The sequence below is a fragment of the Microcaecilia unicolor genome, chromosome 13, assembly GCF_901765095.1.
Source record: "Microcaecilia unicolor chromosome 13, aMicUni1.1, whole genome shotgun sequence".
NCBI classification, from domain to species: domain Eukaryota; kingdom Metazoa; phylum Chordata; class Amphibia; order Gymnophiona; family Siphonopidae; genus Microcaecilia; species Microcaecilia unicolor.
In genome coordinates this window covers 7827336-7849743 of record NC_044043.1, presented here as the reverse complement: position 1 = coordinate 7849743, position 22408 = coordinate 7827336, and the positions used below count along the sequence as shown (strand labels likewise).

At 45.3% G+C, this 22408-nt stretch overlaps 1 protein-coding gene across 5 annotated transcripts; it reads right to left on the bottom strand.

Moving 5' to 3' along the window:
- Window positions 1–2604: 2604 nt before the first annotated feature.
- On the bottom strand, window positions 2605–21960 carry PEX12 (peroxisomal biogenesis factor 12). 5 transcript variants are annotated; one of them, XR_003939908.1, is made up of 5 exons: window positions 21879–21960; window positions 11498–11656; window positions 7603–8156; window positions 3694–4828; window positions 2868–2879 (listed from the first exon to the last, which is right to left on the bottom strand). XR_003939908.1 is itself a non-coding variant. In XM_030185937.1 (4 exons), the coding sequence occupies exons 2-4, from the start codon at window positions 11621–11623 to the stop codon at window positions 4429–4431; spliced, it is 1080 nt and encodes a 359-aa protein (XP_030041797.1). In that variant the 5' UTR covers window positions 11624–11656; window positions 21879–21960; the 3' UTR covers window positions 2605–4428. The 5 variants fall into 5 exon arrangements, 4 of the variants coding, with proteins under 4 accessions (XP_030041797.1, XP_030041800.1, XP_030041799.1 ...); XM_030185937.1 differs by having other exon boundaries at window positions 2605–4828; XM_030185940.1 differs by lacking the exon at window positions 21879–21960 and adding an exon at window positions 21770–21799 and having other exon boundaries at window positions 2605–4828.
- Between the last annotated feature and the right edge of the window lie 448 nt (window positions 21961–22408).

Genomic DNA, 22408 nt, shown 5'->3' with positions numbered 1-22408 from the left:
GCAATAAATGCCTATTTAAAAAGCATCAGAGGAACAAAACCAGCAAAAAGAGCTACACATTTAATATAAAGTTCACTTAGCTGAAAAGGTGTCCATATGCCCCTCAAAATAGCTCCAACGGTTTTCAGTTAGGCGTTAGCTGCTCATTTTCAGTGGCAATAACCAGTTTTAAGTGCCGCTGAAAATTAGCGGATAGCCTCAAACAAGCAGTTTAACCAGTCAGCGGCCATTTCTGGCTGGTTAAATTGTTTTGAATATCAACCGGATGATATTTCTTTTAGATTTCCATCTGCATCTCAATTTATTACTTGTACACATTCTAATTCCATGTTCGCTGGCTGGTGTCCTAATCTAGATTTTGTATAGATTTTTTAGTATTTTATGTAAATCTGTTTTAACATAGTCTTTACAGTTCACTACAGTTATCATTCTCTATATACGTATTTTTAGAGGATCTATAAGTTTTGATATAATACGAATTTTAAAAGTCAAAATGTATGAAACATTACATACTTTTTTCAGATAATGCAATACTGACATCTAATGGCTACTTTAGGCGATGATTTTTTTTATTGCATCTTAAACTATATCCATTTTTTAAATCCTGGGATAGTTCTGTGCAAAGCTTTTAAAAAATCTGCGCACAGTATTTAAAAATTCTGCATTAATTTAATTAACACATGTATAGCCCGTCCATCCAGCCATCTGAGCGGATTGCAATATGGCATTTATAAAATCAAGAACACACATTTGTTGTGTTTTTGCACAGAATTTCCCCATCATACGGCCTGAAATTCCTTCTTTTCTCTCCTCAGCTCCAGCCTCCAAAGTTCCATCTCTCCCTCTTAACTCCCAGCAAGATCCTAATACTGCCCCAAACTGTTCTCCCACATGCAACACCCCCACCTCTCATTCTCTCCCCCCCCCCCCCACACTCCCACTTCTCATTCTTTCTCCTCCTGTTCTCAGCTATCATTCTATATCTCCCAACTCCCCATGGCACACTCTTAAGCTGTATCCCCCCCCCCCCAGTTGCAGTCTCAGCTTGTTCTGCCTTTCCCCCCCCCCCCAAGACACAATCTCAGCTTTCATTTCCCCCTTCCCCCAAAACCTCAGAGCACACTCACCTTGCCCTGCCCCATTCCACCCTCCCCATGGAACACTCACCTTGCTCTGCTCCCTCCCCTCCACATTGAACATTCACCTTGCTCTGCCCCTTTCCAATCCGGTACACTCACCTTTTTCTGCCCCCCTCTCCCTAAATAGCACACTCATCTTGCTCTGCTTCCCCTCCCAATCTATCCACCGGGCACATTCTTTTTCCATTGCATCCTCCCTCCCTACAGTTTGCTCTTTCTGCCCCCCTCCCATGGCACACTCGCTTTGCTGTGCCCCTCCCCATGACACATTCAGGCAACATCATCTGCTCTCACCCCCTCTCCTGCAGAGATCAGGAAGCAGCAAGGAGGAGGAAGTGAACCACTGCAGATTGGGTCACTTTCTCCTCCTCTGCTTAGACCCGATTTTGCGTAACTTCTGAGCTGCACAGTTGCGTAGAATTCCCTCAGGAGTAATTTCTTAGTAATGAATTTCAGTTTCATGAGTACAGCTTGTTTTTATATATATTTTTTTTCATGGTTAATGATTTATTATAATTTGGATTGAACTACATTTTGATTTAAACAATCATTACCAATGTAGCTTGTTTTTAGTTTTATTTACAGAGTCTGCATGCACATGTTTTTGGTATTCGTTTTTAGATGCTTTACCCCTGATGCAGGTAGTTGCTGAAACATGGCCATATTCGGCTTCATATTACCAATAACCTACTCTTGTCAAACTGGGTGGTTCCATCTTCTGTTGGGCCTTCCTGGTGTCTCCTGACCAGGTTGCATTTTTCTTATCTCACATTGGACTGCCTCTCTTTGCTACCTATAGTGGTCAAATGATTTTGACTGGTACTGCTTATGGTCTATTATGCAGGGAAATGTATGGGTGCCTATCTAGGTATTTTCAGTAATATGCAGATAATTTTTCCTGGTTTGAAAATTCTAGCCTGATAATGCAGTTCAGGCCTTGAGTGCTGCAAACAGGACAGTCTTTAGGATATCCCTAATGAATATACGTAGGATAGTAATGAGTTATCATACCCAAACTGTGCATACAATTTATATCTTACTTCAAATGCCAGTAAGAAAATCACAAATGTCATTAAACTTTTATAATATTTTCTTCTTTACTGAAATATTGTATGCAATAACACTTTCTTGTGGAAATATTTCCTGTTTATTGCATAGACACAAATCAACCTACACATGTATGTTATAACATCACTAGTAAGAAATGCCCGTTTCTGGCAAAAATGAAACGGGCGGTAACAGGGTAATCCCCCCCCCCCCCCCGTCCTCCCTCCCGAGTTGCAGACACCCCGTCCATGCCTCCGTTCCGAGTTGCACACCTCTCCTCTTCGTCCCTTCGTCCCTCAGTGACGTGGCTGCGAGGGCCGCCCCGCCCTCAACGTCATCGCGTTTTGACGCGAGGGCCGCCCCGCCCTCAACATCATCGCGTTTTGACGCGAGGGCGGAGCTACAGTGACTGGAGCCTGCAGGCCAAACCGGATATCTCGGGCGCCTCAAGTTTCCGGCTTGAGGCTTCAAAGTGCCTTTTATATATATAGAAGATACTTACTAAACACCAAGCATACAACCACTCTTTGCAATTGAGGCATTGGGCAGCTCCCCTTTTCACAAAAAAAACAAATCAAAACAAAAAACATCCTATCAATTCTATTTCTCAGCTCTCTCCTATTATAACTAAACCTGCCTTAGAATTCACAGCCAGTAATAACCCACTGTAGCCTACCTGATCCATCCTCCCTCCTCTATCCAGCACTCTGGTGACTTATTAAAATCTCCCCTCCTCCATAACACCTCCTTTGAATTGTAAAAATACAGCTTTGTTCTGTTAAACATGTTCCTCCTATCCCATTTACTTTGAGGTCCATAAACATTAATGACCTGCGCCAGCCTTGCCTTCAAAATTATATCCAGCACAGACATCCCCCCCCCACCCCCCGATATGAATTTCAATCTCTCGTGTCTTGAACAAAACTGCCATCCCTTCATATAGCTGCCCTGCTAACTCCAACACTGAAGGGCCCTGTGGAGCATCCCCAATGTATTCACCCTAGTTTTCTGTAATAGGACACAATCCACATTCAACCCTGATAGGCCATACGCTATAAATTGCACCTCCTCTATTCTAATAGTTGCCACACGAATAGTGGCAAAGGTAGGGATCATTAGTTGTCATGGCCATCTGCCATTCCTTAAGATTTTACTTTTTTCTGTACTTCTCTGCTTGGGTCCATCACCAACTCTTCCCACTCCTAAACCCCCCCCCCCCCCCCATTCAGAACCCATCTCGGCCCCTCCCTCTTTCATCCTCTTAGAACAATCTGTAATCTCTCCTTCCCCTTCCAATGGAAAACGAGATCCCCCCCCCCACCTTCTTCCACCTCCTCCCTTCCTTCCCTCTACCACTGCACCCTTCTCTTCCTTTGCTTCCTTGAGCACTACCACTAGCTCTTCTCTTAGCCTTGCCCCTTTTAAGTCCCATAAGTCTCACCAACACCTTCTCCCCTTTAACCTCATCCAGTTTTCTCTTCTCCTCCCGTGGTACAACTGGTTCCACCTCCCCCTGTTGATGTTCCAAGGCCTGGAACCTAAGAGTGCGGTAAAGCATGATGACAGAGTTAGAGGTGATTTTCACTCTGTTAATAGAGAGCACTTTAAGAAACAATTGGCTGGGACTTATTATTATATTTACATTTGGAGTACAGCCGATAAAAGCTAGTAGTAGGACCTATCAACTTCACATTGATGTACAAACATTAAATGATATAAACTGTTTACGTTAATAAAATTATTTTTAAAAGCCTGCACTAGGACATTTCAGAACCTTCATATCCCACCACATTCCACTTAAGGTCTTCTACTGGGAGGATAGATGTGAAAGCACTCAGCCAAAATCACAGTAAGTCCAGCAAGTCAGGCAAACCCCTCTCAGGATCTGCTCTGCAATCAGGGCAGTATAAGATATTTCTTATGCAAAACATAATTATAATAGAACACTGGTGACTTCTGGAAGAAATACTTCACAAGTTATTCACTACAAAGTAGTCCTAAAATGGCAAGCCTGGCACGATTAAAATTAAGACCTTTTTGTCAGAAATATAGTCTTGGCTGCTGCTTATCCCCTTTGGCAGCAGAGAGGGGAAAGCAAAGTTCTAGCTACACCCCAGAAACTCAGCACAGTGCTGGTGATGAGAAAAGAGAGAGACATCTGTGACCGATTTCCTGTGGCATCTCCTTTTTACTTCAGACTAGATTCTATAAGCTTTGTTTCTTGTTAATTGCGCCCGTTTATTCAGCCTTCAGGAGAGTACAGTTTCACAAGGTGCTGCAGCTCGGTAGGGTACCCGGTTACCGGGCACCTCTGATGATGCTTCACGTAGTAGTAGGTGCAGCGGTAGCAGAACACGTACCCCGATGTGGAGAGGGCAGTGTCATTGGCTCGGATCTTACGGCAGAGTGGGCAGACGGTCTTCAGCTTCGGCAGAAGAGGCGAGTATGTTTCTTGATCAAAGTGGATGGGTGGAGGAGGGAGAGGGAGTGCACTCAGAGATTTGATAGTCTCCTGGTTTTCAGATGAATACCACCACTCCAAAAACTGCAGAAAGAAGACACCCACAGAGAGGCCAGTAGAGAGTGACAGAGCGACCCCACCCAGAGCTCTCTTCACAGCTCTTTTCAGTTTGTTGTTCAGGCTGCAGGGAAGAAAGACAAGGTGAGAAATAACATTAAACATTTATGATACCATGAGTCAGCTACCCAACAAGGGAATTTGCTCTAGATCCATAGGTCCATGCACTGCACCTGTGTAAAATGTATTGAACACCGCAGAAAAGGGCAAATTACTTCACTCAGGAGTCTAGCGACTGAGGAAAGGCATATAAAGAAAAGCAGAAAATAATGATCTTCAGCATGTTTGCTGCAGATTTGGCGTGGTATTAGGAAAAATTAGGCCCAATACAGAGCCCAAAAATGAGCGGCATTCCATCCCAAACAACTCATTTTGAAAGCAAAATAATACAACTTGTGAAGTAAACGTTCCTGCAAGCATCAGCATATTTTAAGCCTTCTAGTATATCTTCTCTGAGGCTCCTTGCTGCAGATAAGGCACCCTTCACATATACTTAAAAAGAAAAGGATGTAATTCTTTGTAGAATTAACCCTCAGTCTCAGCATTTGCATCTCTCCAAAAGGACTGAGAACTCCATAAGGGAAGTGCCTGCTCACAACTATCATGACAGAGAATATCAGTGTTTAGAGACCAACATGGTCTCCGTGCTGCACTGCACATTAAAAGTAGCCGGAGATCAACTGGAGACTTCTGTGGACTTAATCAGAATTCAGCTAGGAATTTGCACTTTCAATGTGTTTAGCCTAAACAGGAATGTTACCCATTAAGCCTGTAGCTAGCCCAGGCAGAGGTATCCAGATCTTTTCTTAAATAGACGTGCGTCAGCACCGAGCATCACAGATAGAGGGGAAACTCCTTCAACTAGGAAACCATTCGTAATCGTCAACACAGTGCGGTAACAAGTTCAACAATGTAGAGGAACAAGGATCATAAATGGGCCAGGTACTGGCTTGAAGCATAAAAACCCTGACTCCCCCCCACCCCCCCCAGCCTCTCACTCCAACAGTATCAATCCCCCCCCCCCCCCCCCCCGACCCACCTCCCAATGCAAAAAAAGTACGATCATGGTACTCCACTTCTCTAAGACCAGCACTGGTTATATGTCTCAATACTGCATACATTTTAAAATTCTATTTCTTATCCATAAAGGGTTTTTGTCTGGTGTCCCGGCTTATCTCCATTCTTTATTAATTCTTTATCACCCCCACTGTTCTTTGTGCTAATTGGCTTGTGATACCCTCCTTTGAGAAATTAGGTTTTGCAGATTTCCCGATTCTGGCTTTTGGTGCATAGCTCCAACCTTATGAAACATGCTCTCTTTAGAAATTCACTCCAAATCTTTAACTAAATTTAAAGTTCTCTTGAAGACCTGGCTCTTTATCCGCGCATTTGCATATTTATGTCCGTTTTCTTTTGTTATTTATCCCAGTTACCTTTTGTGTTCTACCACCACTTGTCTAAGGTTTGACTTTGTTGTTCTACTTCATTCCCCTTCCTTCTTGGCGCTTGACTACTGCAACCTACTCCTCACTGGCCTCCCACTTAGCCATCTATCCCCCCTTCAGTCCATTCAGAACTCGGCTGCACGTCTTATCGTCCGCCTGGACCGATATACTCATATCACCCCTCTCCTCAAGTCACTTCACTGGCTTCCGATCAGGTACCGCATACAGTTCAAGTTTCTCCTACTAACCTACAAATGCACTCGATCCGCAGCCCCTCCTTACCTCTCTACCCTCATCTCCCCTTACGTTCCTACCCGTAACCTCCGCTCTCTAGACAAATCCCTCCTTTCAGTACCTTTCTCCACCACCGCCAACTCCAGGCTCTGCCCTTTCTGCCTCGCCTCACCTCAAGCGTGGAACAAACTCCCTGAGCACATACGCCAAGCCCCCTCCCTGCCCATCTTCAAATCACTGCTCAAAGCCAACCTCTTCAATGTCGCCTTTGGCACCTAACCACCACCCCTATACTCAGAAATCTAGACTACACCAACTTGACATTTTGTCCTTTAGATTGTAAGCTCACCTGAGCAGGGAAACGTCCTTCTTTGTTAAATTGTACAGCGCTGCGTAACCCTAGTAGCGCTCTAGAAATGTTAAGTAGTAGTAGTAGTTCTACTTCATTCCCGGCGCTTATTGTGTTTTTGTCTTTTTTTTTTTAAATTTCTGAACGTTCTTATACGCTGTAATTTTTATTGATGTACACCACTTTAATGGGTTATTTTGAAGGGCAGTACACTAAATCTGTGCAAAAAAAACAAATCAATCCTCCCCTGTCCCATTAAGGTAGGCCCCACTTGCTCCTGCCCCTGGCAACTCCTGCTTAAAAGTGGCAGTTGTGACCTCTAGCTTCTGGCTTGCTTACCACTGGACCACTACAGAACTTTAAAGTAGGCCCAGGAGGGCCTACTAAGACGGGGGTGGGGTGGGGGAGGCTGATACCCCCTTATGCAGGTCTGGAATATTTGCTGGGACCCACATAACTACCTGTGGCCAGGACATGTTGGGTAAAGGCCGGATATTCATGGTTTGGCTCTGAATATCCAGGGCTACTTTAGACAGCGATAGTAAGTGTTAATTAAAAAAAAAAAAATAGATGCTGACTACCACTGGTTGAGTATTGACCAATAAATTACTTTAAATCTCCTCTACAGGATTTCTTTAGAATTTGAGGTAAAGAAACAGAAGATTCTTCCAGAAGACATTGTTCTCACTATCTATGAACAGATTTAAAAGAAAGTATTCAGATCCGTAGCTGAACAAACAATTGATTAAACTTAAATTTAAAAAAGTTACATCTCTAAGCTGATGCCCCCCTCCATTCACAGTTGCTCACCTGTGTGCAGACTGCTGTGAGGCAGCAGTAGATGCAACTCTCTGCTCCATAGCCTGGATATCCTCTGCAGTCAGCCTCACCAGCCGCACTCCCGCCAAGGTGAGCAGCGGCGAGTGGTGCTGAGCCTTTCCCAGAATGTAGCGCAGCTGCTGAGAGAGAAACCAGCCTTCCCAGGCCATGTTCACAAAGGGGTAGGCAGCCAAAAAGGCCTTGTAGAACCTCTTCCAGGGTGAGGCTGGCAGCTGGATGGAGTAATCGTCCTCTTCACGGAGCCGAGAAACCAGCTTCTCCAGTTTTACTTTCAAATAAGGAATGAGGACCAAGAATAGAAGCGACCTCCAATGGTTTCCCTTGGGCAGTCCTACATTAGCCAAGCTGTGTGGCCCCTCATGGTTCCCCAGAACGATCCTCTTCAGACTGTAAAAGTTCTCAGAGAAGGAAGCACTCGTCTTGGCCAGGAAATGTTGCTGCAGAACTAGGTTGAGCAGGGAGTAGATCTCATCAAACCACCTCCAGAGGGTGCCATAGCGCTGGGGGTTGGACTCTGCAAGAATCTAATGTAAAAATGCACAGTATAAGCATAATGAGAACTTGACCTGCACACACTGTGTTGTGTGTGTGGCCTCAGAATGCTCAGTAGCATAAATGAAGTGTCTTCCAAAGCAGACTGGCTAAGCTACTGAAGAGGGCTTTAAACTAGAATATTACCCATCCCCAACCAAAGCCCCAGACAATTAAAACATGAAATATACAGGCTTCCTTCACAGACAGAAGTGGGTTCAATTCCCACTGCAACTCCTTGTGACCCTCCACTGTCCCAGCTACAAAAGAAAAATAACCACTTTGACTGTAACCAGAGAAAGGCAGTATATCAAATCCCATCCCCTTTCCCTACTACTAATAGGTAAGTTTAAAATGATGGAATTAATTGGGGCATCCCTGTTGTGGTGTCTTCTAGAAGTAGGAAGATCCTGGATTCTTTGCAGGAAGAGTTGATCCAACATTTGGTAATGGATCTCATATGGGCTGGGGCCATACTTGACCAGGTGTTTACAAATGGGGAGAGAGTCTGATGTTGCAGTTCATTGACATGTTTACTTTGATTCCATATTACATTTTGTTTAAAGATGAAAACCCATTCAGTGTGACATAGATGGGTCCTAGTTCTGGCTCTTAACATTTCTCCGAGTGATATTGCTGAAGGGCTGTCTGGTAAGGTTTGACTCTGTGGATGATACCAAAATCTTTAATAAAGGTAGACACCCCTGGTGGCATGGATAACATGACGAGGGATCTAGCGAAGCTAGAAGAGTGGCCTAGTATGCATTTGGGCTGCAAACACATGAGGGAGCAGTACAACGGATGAAGTACTTCTGTGCACAAGAGAGGAGTGGGACTTGGGATCATATCTGGCCGAACAGGTAGAAATGGAGATGTTAAAAGCAATAAGGATGTTTGGGAACATAGGGAGAAAATGACCATCAGTAAAAAGGAGGCAACAGTGCCTCTGTATAAATTTCAGCTGACCCCATTTAGAGTACCGTGTACAATTTTGGAGACTGTCCAGAGGGCTGTACTAAACAATAGGGGGACAGGCTTAAAGATTTCGATATGTATACTATGGAAGAACAATGGCAGAGGGGAGGTATGAGATGCATTTAAATATCTCTGTATATAAATGCACAGGAAGCAAGATTCAATTGAAAGAAAGCTCTGGAATAAGGGGGTATAGGATGAATGTGAAAGGAGATACACTGAGGAGTAATCGAAGGAAAATACTTTCTGGAAAGTGTTGGATGTGTGGAATAGCCTCTTGGTGGGGACTGTCTGAATTCAAGAAGTCATAGAGGTCCATATGGTCTTTTTATCAAACGTCATTTTCTAAGTTTCTATAGGCTGGTCCATTAACAACTATTAGCCAGGCAGCAATGCCACCTTTTAGAGTCAGGCATGGGGAATTAACAACCCAAATGATGTGGATTAGCCTGTGCTTGAGAAAGGTTATCAACATGATACCTGCATTCTATTCTATTGTTAATTAGCATAATAGTGTCCTAAGGTGTCCAGATTAACAGTGGTTTATAGAGTTAAACAGGAAAAGCTTACAATTTTAATATGGGGGGGGGGGGGGGGGGGGGGGGGGAGAACAGGAGCAGATTTACTTATTTTGTCTCGGTCTTTACTGAAGATGTATCAGAGATGGTTTTCAAGGGTGATGATGCAGAACTGAAAAATCTCGGTGAACCTGGAAGATGTACCGAGCCAAATCATCAAATTAAAGAGTAGTAAACCACCTGATGGTACATGCCCCAGGATACTGGAAGAACTCAAATATGAAATTGCAGCTCTGCTGTTAGTGATTTGTAACTTGTCATTAAAATCATCCATAGTACCTGAAGATTGGAGGGTGGCCATCGTAACACCTGTTTTTAAAAAGGGATCCGGAGTGATCCGGGAAATTACAGACCGATAAGCCCGATGTCAGTGCTGAGCAAAATACTGGAAACTAGTATAAAGAATCACTGAACACATAGATAAACGTGGTTTAATGGGGCAGAGTCAACATGGACTCAACCATACACATATATATACACATACACACACCCCCATAAACACATACATATTCACCCATAATACATTATATATATACTAGCCGATAAGCCCGTTAAAACGGGCGAGATTTGTAATTCTCACCTCCATGTCCAGCAAACCTCCTCTCTTCCCTGCCCTCCCCTCCCCTGATCCATGTCCAGCAACCCTGCTCTCTCCCCTGCCCTCCCCCCCATGTCCAGCAGCCCTCCTGTATCCCCTGGCCTCCCCCCGTCCACCAACCATCCTCTCTCCCCTGCCCTCCCCCCATATCCAGCAACTCTCCTCTTTCCATTGGCCTCCCCCCCCCCCCGTCCACCAACCGTGCTCTCTCCCCTGCCCTCCCCCCCATGTCCAGCAGCCCTCCTGTCTCCCCTGGCCTCATCCCGTCCACCGACCCTCCTCTCTCCCCTGCCCTCCTCCATGTCCAGCAACCCTCCTCTCTGCCCTGCTCTTTCCCCATGTTCAGCAACCCTCCTCTCTCACCCTGACCTCCCCCCATGTCCAGCTACCCTCCTCACCGCCACTCCCTCCCCCCTCCGTGCCAGGCCCCCTGCACTGACATGACAGCGCCTCTCACCTCCGTGTGAAAGCGCTGCAGGCAGCAGCAGATCACTCTGCTGCTGCCTGCAGCGCTTCCACACAGCAGTGAGAGGCGCTCTCATGTCAGTGCAGGGGTCCCGATGCGGAGGGGAGCGGTGGTGACGACATCGGGGATGGGGGGGGGGGCTGGAGGTTGGTGCGCTGGCGATGTTCTTCCTTCGTCTTCAGGCTCCCAGCGGCAACGGCAGCAGCGTCCATTTCCCTCTCTGTTCCACCCTCTGACATCATCACGTCTTGATGCGAGGGCGGGACAGAGAGGGAAGTCTCTACTGCGCATTTGCAGGTGAGTCGGTCACTTGCCATTTATATGTTTGATATACACACACACTCACACATACATACATATACACACACACATATGTTAAAGAATTTCTCGTGTCCATAAACAATTTAGATAGGAGTCATCTTCTATTGGAGTGATTACCTCAGTGGAGCAGCCACGTTCCTAAGAAACAGAAGAGCTACACCGGGAACAGAGGCAGCAGCAGGTTATACGAAGAGGCATTAGGGATCAGAAATGGCCCAAAAGCTGTAATGTTTGATATCCTTATTCTATCCACTAGGTCACTTTCCTACGGCTACTCTCATGAGATATATACATCAGAAAAATACTTGTCAGTTTTTAGTATATGGCACCACACTAATTGTTTAGTGTCAGTCATGTTTCCCAAAATGTTCCCTGAAAACTCAGGAATTTAATTACCTTGGCTATATGCTGGAGTGCGGGCCTCACCGCTATCATCAAGCTATCCTGTGCAATAACCTCAAAGATTGAGGGCCTCTCATCGCTCAAAGAAGCAGTCGTGAGATGAGCAGCGTGTTCAGCCATTCTGAAGAGATATGCTCTGCAAGAATACTAAATCTGAACAGAAATAAAAGCAGTGAAAAACATAAAACTGATACATCAGAACAGTCAAATATCTAATCTAGTTTGATTAATAAATGTACCAGATAAAACTGACGCATCTTTACTGAAATGGCGTCTTGCTCAGAGAAACACAAACAATTGCTTTTTCTTTGTGTGCATACATTATCCTTTCAACCTACAGCAACCAAAAATTTCAGGAAAGTTATACCTCTACATAACCCCCCCCCCCCCCCCCCAATAAAACATGGTTCTAGCCCAAGCTGAAAAAGAAAAAAAATGCACTCATACAAATTGCACGCAAGGAGACCTTTGTGAGACCCTGAGGGAGCAACTCTGACGTCATCTGTGGGGCTTGCTGGGCTGGCCAGCTATTTGCAGGCATCTCTGCTGTAGCCCGTGGCGGTGCTCATTGGTGCTTGACCAAAAGGGCAAGCCCTACTACTACTACTAGTTAGCATTTCTATAGCGCTACAAGGCATACACAGCGCTGCACAAACATAGAAGAAAGACAGTCCCTGCTCAAAGAGCTTACAATCTAATAGACAAAAAATAAATAAAGTAAGCAAATCAAACCAATTAATGTGTACAGGAAGGAGGAGAGGAGGGTAGGTGGAAATAAGAGGTTACAAGTGGTTACGAGTCAAAAGCAATGTTAAAGAGGTGGGCTTTCAGTCTAGATTTAAAGGTGGCCAAGGATGGGGCAAGACGTAGGGGCTCAGGAAGTTTATTCCAGGCGTAGGGTGCAGCGAGACAGAAGGCGCGAAGTCTGGAGTTGGCAGTAGTGGAGAAGGGAACAGATAAGAAGGATTTATCCATGGAGCGGAGTGCACGGGAAGGGGTGTAGGGAAGGACGAGTGTGGAGAGATACTGGGGAGCAGCAGAGAGAATACATTTATAGGTTAGTAGAAGAAGTTTGAACAGGATGCGAAAACGGATAGGGAGCCAGTGAAGGGCCTTGAGGAGAGGGGTAGTATGAGTAAAGCGACCCTGGCGGAAGATGAGACGGGCAGCAGAGTTTTGAACCAACTGGAGAGGGGAGAGGTGACTAAGCGGGAGGCCAGCAAGAAGCAGATTGCAGTAGTCTAAACGAGAGGTGACAAGGGTGTGGATGAGGGTTTTGGTAGAGTGCTCGGAAAGAAAGAGGCGGATTTTACGGATGTTGTAAAGAAAGAAACGACAGGTCTTGGCAATCTGCTGGATATGAGCAGAGAAGGAGAGAGAAGAGTCAAAGATGACCCCAAGGTTTTGAGCTGAGGAGACAGGGAGAATGAGAGAGCCATCAACAGAAATAGAAAACGGGGGGAGGTGGGTTTGGGGGGGGGAAATGAGAAGCTCGGTTTTGGTCATATTTGGTGGCGTTGAGACATCCAGACAGCAATGTCAGACAAGCACGCTGAAACTTTGGTTTGGATGCAAGGTGAGATATCAGGAGTAGAAAGGTAGATTTGGGAGTCATCAGCATAGAGATGGTAGAAAAAGCCATGGGATGAGATTAATGAACCAAGGGAAGAAGTGTAGATAGAAAAGAGGAGGGGACCAAGAACAGAACCCTGAGGTATGCCGACAGGCAGAGGGATAGAAGTAGAAGAGGATCCACCAGAGTGAACACTAAAGGTGCGGAGGGAGAGGTAGGAAGAGAACCAGGAAAGGACAGAGCCCTGGAATCCAAGTGAGCACAGGGTATCGAGAAGTATGCCCCACCCCTTTAGAGCCCCTTAGGAGTGAGGAGCCCGCACTCTACTCCTCATATATGGTGAAGCATAAAGGAGGGAAGATTAAGGCCACTGTGCCACAACCTGTTATGGGATCTATGTGCCCTGAGCTATCTTGCTTTGGCAATGTCCCTTCCCCCCCCAATCACATTGCTTCTGGCACCCCCTCCCCTTCTATCTTCCCCCTCCCTCGGGTCCAGGACTACTCCCTCACCTCTCTCACTCCCCCGAAGTCCTGTAAAGCTTATGTTGGTCACCGGCGGCAGCAGCATGATGGTCTTTCCCTCTGCTGCGTCCCACCCACAGGAAATTGCATCATAGGAGGTAGGACACGACAGAGGGAAGACCCTAGGACTGGACAAAAGCAGTCTGCTACTGGCGATGGCATGAACTTTAAAGGACCGCAGGGTAATGAGAGAGGTGAGGGAACAGTACCAGACAACGGGGGGGGGGGGGGGGGGGGGGGGGGGTGAAAAGGCTTAATCTGTAGACTAGGCGAGTTCAGAGGCTGGGTACTTTGCTGCTCCTAATTGCCGGCGCCCTGGTCCACAGCCTCACCTGGTCCAATACTTAAGCTGGCCCTGTTTTTGGTGTCCTCAAAGGACTTAATAACAAAAAAGGCAACTTAGCTACTGACTTTCTATAGAAGCCCAAAAGATGTTTGTTTTTCTTTGGAAATAAGATTTTAAAACTAACATTCTGTTTTGTGGTCAAGCTATCACAATGTTCCCTGATGTCTCTAAGGTTTCTCAATTAAAAAAAAGGAAGGCTTTCTTACAGCTGAGGCCTACGTTTCTAGCATTCGGGGCATCCTATTTTCTTAAATTTCTCTGTAAATGCCTATTGACACATGGAGAAAAGTCATATGTTTTCCTTGACCCAGAGAATTTCTTTTCAAACAAACTACAGTAACGATTTATGACTTTTGTTTTTTTGTTCTAAGCAGGTGCTATTATAGGATTATCATCAGTTCTGTATATTATGAGAATACTAGAATACTACTCCCTGGGTCTAGGAAAGGGTTTTTCTTTTCTATTAAATGGGCTACAAAAGTTCAAATGTGTATTTGTATGGTATTTGTTTTTTCCTAATGTAGTATACAATTATACCTTTTATTTTGATTTACTTTAGTGGGTAATAATTGGATTGTTTTGTATCTTCTGTGTCTTGTTTTTATTATATAAGTAATTTTGGAAACCACCTAGGTTTTAAGGTGGTATATAATTTTAAAAGAAATAAATAAATGTTTGAAACAGATTTTGAGACATTGGGCATAACATTGGTAAGGAGGCACGAGTCCTCAGAGCACTCAATCAAGCAGTTTACATAAGCTAAGTGCTTTTTTTTTTTTTTTTTTACATAAAATTGGTAAAATAAACAGTTTATAAGAAATAAAGATATATCAGACCGATGACAATTTTAGTGAGTCACATGGTGAGTGCCTTGTGTGAAAGTCACTACCGAGGTCTGTTGGTATAGATGCTCCTATATTAAGAGCCGACTGTGCTTCTCATGTCTGCCTCAATAGCAGACTATGGACTTTTCCTCCAGGAACTTGTCCAAACCTTTTTTAAACCCAGATACATTAACCACTCTTACTGCATCCTCCGGCAAAGAGTTCCAGAGCTTGACAAGACATACCACAACGACCAACGCATGTGAACTTCCACACATGTACTCAGAACTGTCCAACAAAGTTTACTTGTTATTCTATATCATGTTTTATCATTATCATGTTACCCAAGATCCTTCTGTAATACCAAATGTTTAATCTATATATATAAAAGGCAACCCCAACGTTCTGAAGCCTCCACGGAAGTTGAGGCGCCCGAGATATCCGGTGTGCCCTGGAGAGTCTGCACCGCCATCGCGTCAAAACGTCATGACGTTGAGGGCGGAGCTATTGACACTCCAGGGCTGAAACGGCCCACAGCGAACAAGGCAAGTAGCTTCGAGGGACGGAGGGAGGAGGCCCCTTGCTAGCGCCCGTTTCATTCCGCTCAGAAACGGGCATTTTTTCCTAGTCTTTACATAATTCCACTATTCGTGACATATTGTAAGCCACATTGAGCCTGCAAAGAGGTGGGAAAATGTGGGATACAAAATGTAATAAACAAATAAACTATTCGTTGAGTGAAAAAATATTTCCTCCTATTTGTTTTAAAAGTACTTAAGTGTTCCTTAGTCTCGTTGTACTTTTTGAATGATTTACTTCTACTCGTTCTACACCACTGGTTTCATTCTGGTTTTGTTGTGTCTTCCGTTTTAGTATGCATGAGGTCAGAGGTTCCAATCTTTTTGGCTGTATCAATGATCATCCAGGGGCCCCCAGCCCCAGTTTATCACCACCACTCTTCCTAGTCTTCCTTCCCACAGCACCAAGACTGCCTCCACTAGCTTTCTTTATCTCCCTTCCCTTTTCTGGTCCCTCTCCTCCAAACAGTCCTTATTGGTCGCTATCATTTGTCAGATCTCTCCCATAAGGCTCTCCCTCCAGCTAGTCCCAACTATTAGTGTATCTCCCTCTCACACCAGTTGATACTGCCTAATATGTAGTTTGGTGCTGGTTCCAGTGCTCCTACTTCCAGGTTTCACAGCAGTCTCTGATCACACACCCCACCACTGCCCCTTTGGTTCCATCCCCACAACCGCTTCTACTTATGGCTTGCATACTGCTTCCAGTCCCACCTCAAAGCTGCTGATACTGCCTCACTGCTTACATATATTAAAGGTCTCCTAGAAGGAGCACATCACCCTGGAGAAGCAGGAAGTTTTCATTATATAAGTCATTTTGGACCTGCCCACCAGGGGATGTACTATCCTCTTGCACCGAGGATACGTCTCCAAGAACTTCTGCCCAGGAGGGAAGGGTTAGGACAGCTGTTGTAGTTGTTGAATTGATCACTAGGCATATAGATAGTTGGGTGGCTGGTAGACATGAGGATCGCCTGGTGCATTGGAGCCGACTCTGTGGGTGCTTGAGCACCCCCAATATTAAGAAAGTTCCTTGTATGTGTCCAGGGAGGGATTATTTTCATTCGGTTTAGCACCCCCAATAATTTTGAAAAGTTGGCTCCTATGGCCTGGTGCCTTGCCTGCCTGGTGCGAAGGTGGTGGACCTCACGCACCACCTTGACAGGATAGTGCTGGGGAGGAGCCGGCTGTCTTGGTACATGTGGGTACCAATGACATAGGAAACATGGGGACAGACACAGGAAGGATTGGTAGCATGGAATATTGCTACTAATTGAGTTTCTGCCAGGTCACTTGGCCACTGTTTGGAAATTGGATACTGGGCTAGATGGACCATTGGTCTGACCCAGTATGGCTACTCTTATGTTATGTTTAAAAATTAAAAAAGATCAAAATTAAATGAAAACCTTTGCCTACTCACAGCCAGTTAACATCTCATCACTGGTAGAGACAGTTTAAATATAAAGAAAAAAAAAGCAAGCTTAAGTCAAGTATCTGAACAATCCACCTGGTAACATGCATTTCAACAGTTTCTGACCTGCAACTCCATCGATTAGATCAAATTGTCTAGCTTCTTCACGCAACTGAGACTCTGTTGCTTTGAAAAATATTCTTTCACTTTCGTAGACCATCACCATTCACTCAATTCAATCTTAAAAGTCTCCTAATATGTAAACTTTTGGTAATGTCTTTAAATATCTCTCTATATAAAACGCACCTCCAACATTCTATGAAGCCTCCACAACTCCCAACGTTCTAAATGCATGGTGGTGAAACCCACATCTCCTGACTTGACATCACGTACTTCCGGGTTCGTCACAAGCAGAAGTGACCAACCACACGAGGTTTCTCGGCTTCAGAATGTTGGAGGTGTATTCTATTAAATAGGATTGGTCAGTTCCTTGAAGCACAGCCAGAGCTCAGTGTCCTGCACAGTAACACTCCGACACCAGAGAGAGAGAAGGGGGGCCTGAAACAAGAGGGAGGGAGGAAGGGAGGGGGGGAGAGCACGCAGCTTTGGAACACACTGCCACGCAACTTAAGAGCGATCCACGAACAAGCATCCTTCCGCAGACTACTGAAGACCCATCTATTTGAATCAATTTACGGAAAGAACCAAAACACATAGAGTCCACACTCACTGTTCATCAATGCATCATACATCCACTTATGATCTCCCATCCCCTATAATTCAACACTACTCATACACTTACTCACAGAAATATGTACACCATATGCCTTTGTGTCTTAACACTGCCCGTAAGCTTCATGTTGACGTTCCATTGTGATATTCCTAATGATAATTCGATTATCTCGCATAATTTGTACAATATAACCCATAACCAAGTTGTAACAAATGTATTTTCATTATTCTTATCTTATTGTAAGCCACACTGAGCCCGCAAAGAGGTGGGAAAATGTGGGATACAAATGCAAACAATAAATAAAAAAATAAAAATCTCTGTCACACACACACTCTCTTTCTCACAGTCAATGTCTTTCTCTCTCTCACACACTCTATATCTCACACTGTATCACATTCACTATGTGTCACACAGTCACTCACACACTCTCTTGGTCTCATACACTCAGTCTCAGAGTCTGTGTCTCACACACACTGTATCTGTGTGAAACACACTCTTTCTCACACTGTGTCTCACATACGCACTTGCACACACTCTCATTCTCACGCACACACTCTCTCTCTCTCTCTCTCTCCCAGACACACGTCTTTCTTTCTCTCACTCACACACTGTCTCTCACACACTCTATGTCTCACACAGTCACTCACACACTCTCTTGGTCTCATACACTCAGTCTCAGAGAATCTGTGTCTCACACACACACTCTCTCTCTCTCGCACACTGTGTCTCACATACACACTTGCACACACTCTCATTCTCACACACACACACTCTCTCTCACAGACACACTCGCACCCAGACTCACTCTCTCTCTCACAGACACACTTGCACCCAGACTCACTCTCTCTCTCTCACAGTCAATGTCTTTCTTTCTCTCACTCACACACTGTATGTCTCACACTGTATCACATTCACTCTCTATGTGTCACACAGTCACTCACACACTCTCTTGGTCTCATACACTCAGTCTCACAGAGTCTGTGTCTCACACACACTGTATCTGTGTGAAACACACGCTTTCTCACACTGTCTCACATACGCACTTGCACACGCTCTCATTCTCACACACACACTCTCATTCTCACACACACACTCTCTCTCACAGACACAATCGCACCCAGACTCACTCTCTCTCTCACAATGTCTTTCTCTCTCTCACTCTCACACACTCTATGTCTTACACTGTATCACATTCACTCTCTATGTGTCACACAGTCACTCACACACTCTCTTGGTCTCATACACTCAGTGTCACAGAGTCTGTGTCTCACATACACTCTCTCGCACACACTGTATCTGTGTGAAACACACTCTTTCTCACACTGTTTCTCACATAAGCACTTGCACACGCTCTCATTCTCACGCACACACTCTCATTCTCACACACACACACTCTCTCTCTCTCTCCCAGACACACGTCTTTCTTTCTCTCACTCACACACTCTATGTCTCACACTGTATCACATTCACTCTCTATGTGTCACACAGTCACTCACACACTCTCTTGGTCTCATACACTCAGTCTCACAGAGTCTGTGTCTCACACACACTGTATCTGTGTGAAACACACTCTTTCTCACACTGTGTCTCACATACGCACTTGCACACACTCTCATTCTCACGCACACACACTCTCTCTCACAGACACACTCGCACCTAGACTCACTCTCTCTCTCACAGACACACTTGCACCCAGACTCACTCTCTCTCTCTCACAGTCAATGTCTTTCTTTCTCTCACTCACACACTGTATGTCTCACACTGTATCACATTCACTCTCTATGTGTCACACAGTCACTCAGACACTCTCTTGGTCTCATACACTCAGTCTCACAGAGTCTGTGTCTCACACACACCGTATCTGTGTGAAACACACTCTTTCTCACACTGTGTCTCACATACGCACTTGCACACACTCTCATTCTCACGCACACACATTCTCTCTCTCTCCCAGACACACGTCTTTCTTTCTCTCACTCACACACTGTCTCTCACACACTCTATGTCTCACACAGTCACTCACACACTCTCTTGGTCTCATACACTCAGTCTCAGAGAATCTGTGTCTCACACACACACTCTCTCTCTCTCGCACACTGTGTCTCACATACACACTTGCACACACTCTCATTCTCACACACACACACTCTCTCTCACAGACACACTCGCACCCAGACTCACTCTCTCTCACAGACACACTTGCACCCAGACTCACTCTCTCTCTCTCACAGTCAATGTCTTTCTTTCTCTCACTCACACACTGTATGTCTCACACTGTATCACATTCACTCTCTATGTGTCACACAGTCACTCACACACTCTCTTGGTCTCATACACTCAGTCTCACAGAGTCTGTGTCTCACACACACTGTATCTGTGTGAAACACACGCTTTCTCACACTGTCTCACATACGCACTTGCACACGCTCTCATTCTCACACACACACTCTCTCTCACAGACACAATCGCACCCAGACTCACTCTCTCTCTCACAATGTCTTTCTCTCTCTCACTCTCACACACTCTATGTCTTACACTGTATCACATTCACTCTCTATGTGTCACACAGTCACTCACACACTCTCTTGGTCTCATACACTCAGTGTCACAGAGTCTGTGTCTCACATACACTCTCTCGCACACACTGTATCTGTGTGAAACACACTCTTTCTCACACTGTGTCTCACATAAGCACTTGCACACGCTCTCATTCTCACGCACACACTCTCATTCTCACACACACACACTCTCTCTCTCTCCCCCAGACACACGTCTTTCTTTCTCTCACTGACACACTGTCTCTCACACACTCTATGTCTCACATTCACTCTCTATGTGTCACACAGTCACTCACACACTCTCTTGGTCTCATACACTCAGTCTCAGAGAATCTGTGTCTCACACACACACTCTCTCTCTCTCGCACAGTGTCTCACATACACACTTGCACACACTCTCATTCTCACACACACACACTCTCTCTCACAGACACACTTGCACCCAGACTCACTCTCTCTCTCACAGATACACTTGCACCCAGACTCACTCTCTCTCTCTCTCTCACAGTCAATGTCTTTCTTTCTCTCTCTCACACACTCTATGTCTCACACTGTATCACATTCACTCTCTATGTGTCACACAGTCACTCACACACTCTCTTGGTCTCATACACTCAGTCTCACAGAGTCTGTGTCTCACACACACTGTATCTGTGTGAAACACACTCTTTCTCACACTGTCTCACATACGCACTTGCACACGCTCTCATTCTCGCACACACACTCTCTCTCTCACAGACACACTCGCACCCAGACTCACTCTCTCTCTCACAATGTCTTTCTCTCTCTCACTCTCACACACTCTATGTCTTACACTGTATCACATTCACTCTCTATGTGTCACACAGTCACTCACACACTCTCTTGGTCTCAAACACTCAGTGTCACAGAGTCTGTGTCTCACATACACTCTCTCGCACACACTGTATCTGTGTGAAACACACGCTTTCTCACACTGTCTCACATACGCACTTGCACACACTCTCATTCTCATGCACACACTCTCATTCTCACACACACACTCTCTCTCTCGCACACACTGTATCTGTGTGAAACACACTCTTTCTCACACTGTCTCACATACGCACTTGCACACACTCTCATTCTCACACACACACTCTCATTCTCACACACACACACTCTCTCTCTCTCTCTCCCAGACACACGTTTTTCTTTCTCTCACTCACACACTGTCTCTCACACACTCTATGTCTCACATTCACTCTCTATGTGTCACACAGTCACTCACACACTCTCTTGGTCTCATACACTCAGTCTCAGAGAATCTGTGTCTCACACACACACTCTCTCTCTCGCACACTGTGTCTCACATACACACTTGCACACACTCTCATTCTCACACACACACACTCACACTCACTCTCTCACAGACACACTTGCACCCAGACTCACTCTCTCTCTCTCTCTCACAGTCAATGTCTTTCTTTCTCTCACTCACACACTGTCTCTCACACACTCTATGTCTCACACTGTATCACATTCACTCTCTATGTGTCACACAGTCACTCACACACTCTCTTGGTCTCATACACTCAGTCTCACAGAGTCTGTGTCTCACACACACACTCTCTCTCTCACATATTCACTCTCTCTCACACACACAATCCGAGGAAAACCTTGCTAGCGCCCGTTTCATTTCTGTCCGAAACGGGCCTTTTTTACTAGCAGGTCTAATAGTCCTTTACATATAATGCTCACACGCTTGCTCCTAGTGTATGAAGATCATCAGCTGAGCCTATGACGCTCCCCTCCTCTTGATCATCCATTTCTCTAGCTCCTCCCTAGCCCCAATTCAAATCAAACTCACACCTGAGGTTGCCCATCAACCATTCCGCACTAGATTTCTTTCTCCTGTGCCCCGTCACCAATGACACAGACACAACCTTCCAACAGGCGGAAGAAGCGTCAGAAGAGGGCGGGGGACGCCGGAGAACGAAAGCAAAGCCCACGTCACGCGCGACCTCAAAGACAAAAGTGCAGAGCGCTGCACGGGAACGAGGTTTGCGGGAATCCCGAGTGTACGAGCCTCTCGGTAATCCACTACCCCAGTCTCCCCCTCCAATAATTTCAAAACAGGAGAAGGCATGAGGTTCTCTGGCCTGAAGCCAATGGGCGGAGCTTACCGCCATATTGGTAGACGCTATTGAAAACAATCGTTTATATTGTTTGAATAAAGCTTCTTGGTTTTGCATACTTTTTGTTAGGGGGGGGGGAGGTGTAAGGGGGTCTGTGAAGGAGGGGAAGGTTATATTCAAAATGTTATTCGTCAGTGCACCAGAGCTTGCTTTGTTGTTGTTTCCAGTGTGTGTTGTAGATTTCAGTGCTGCCCCGTCTTTA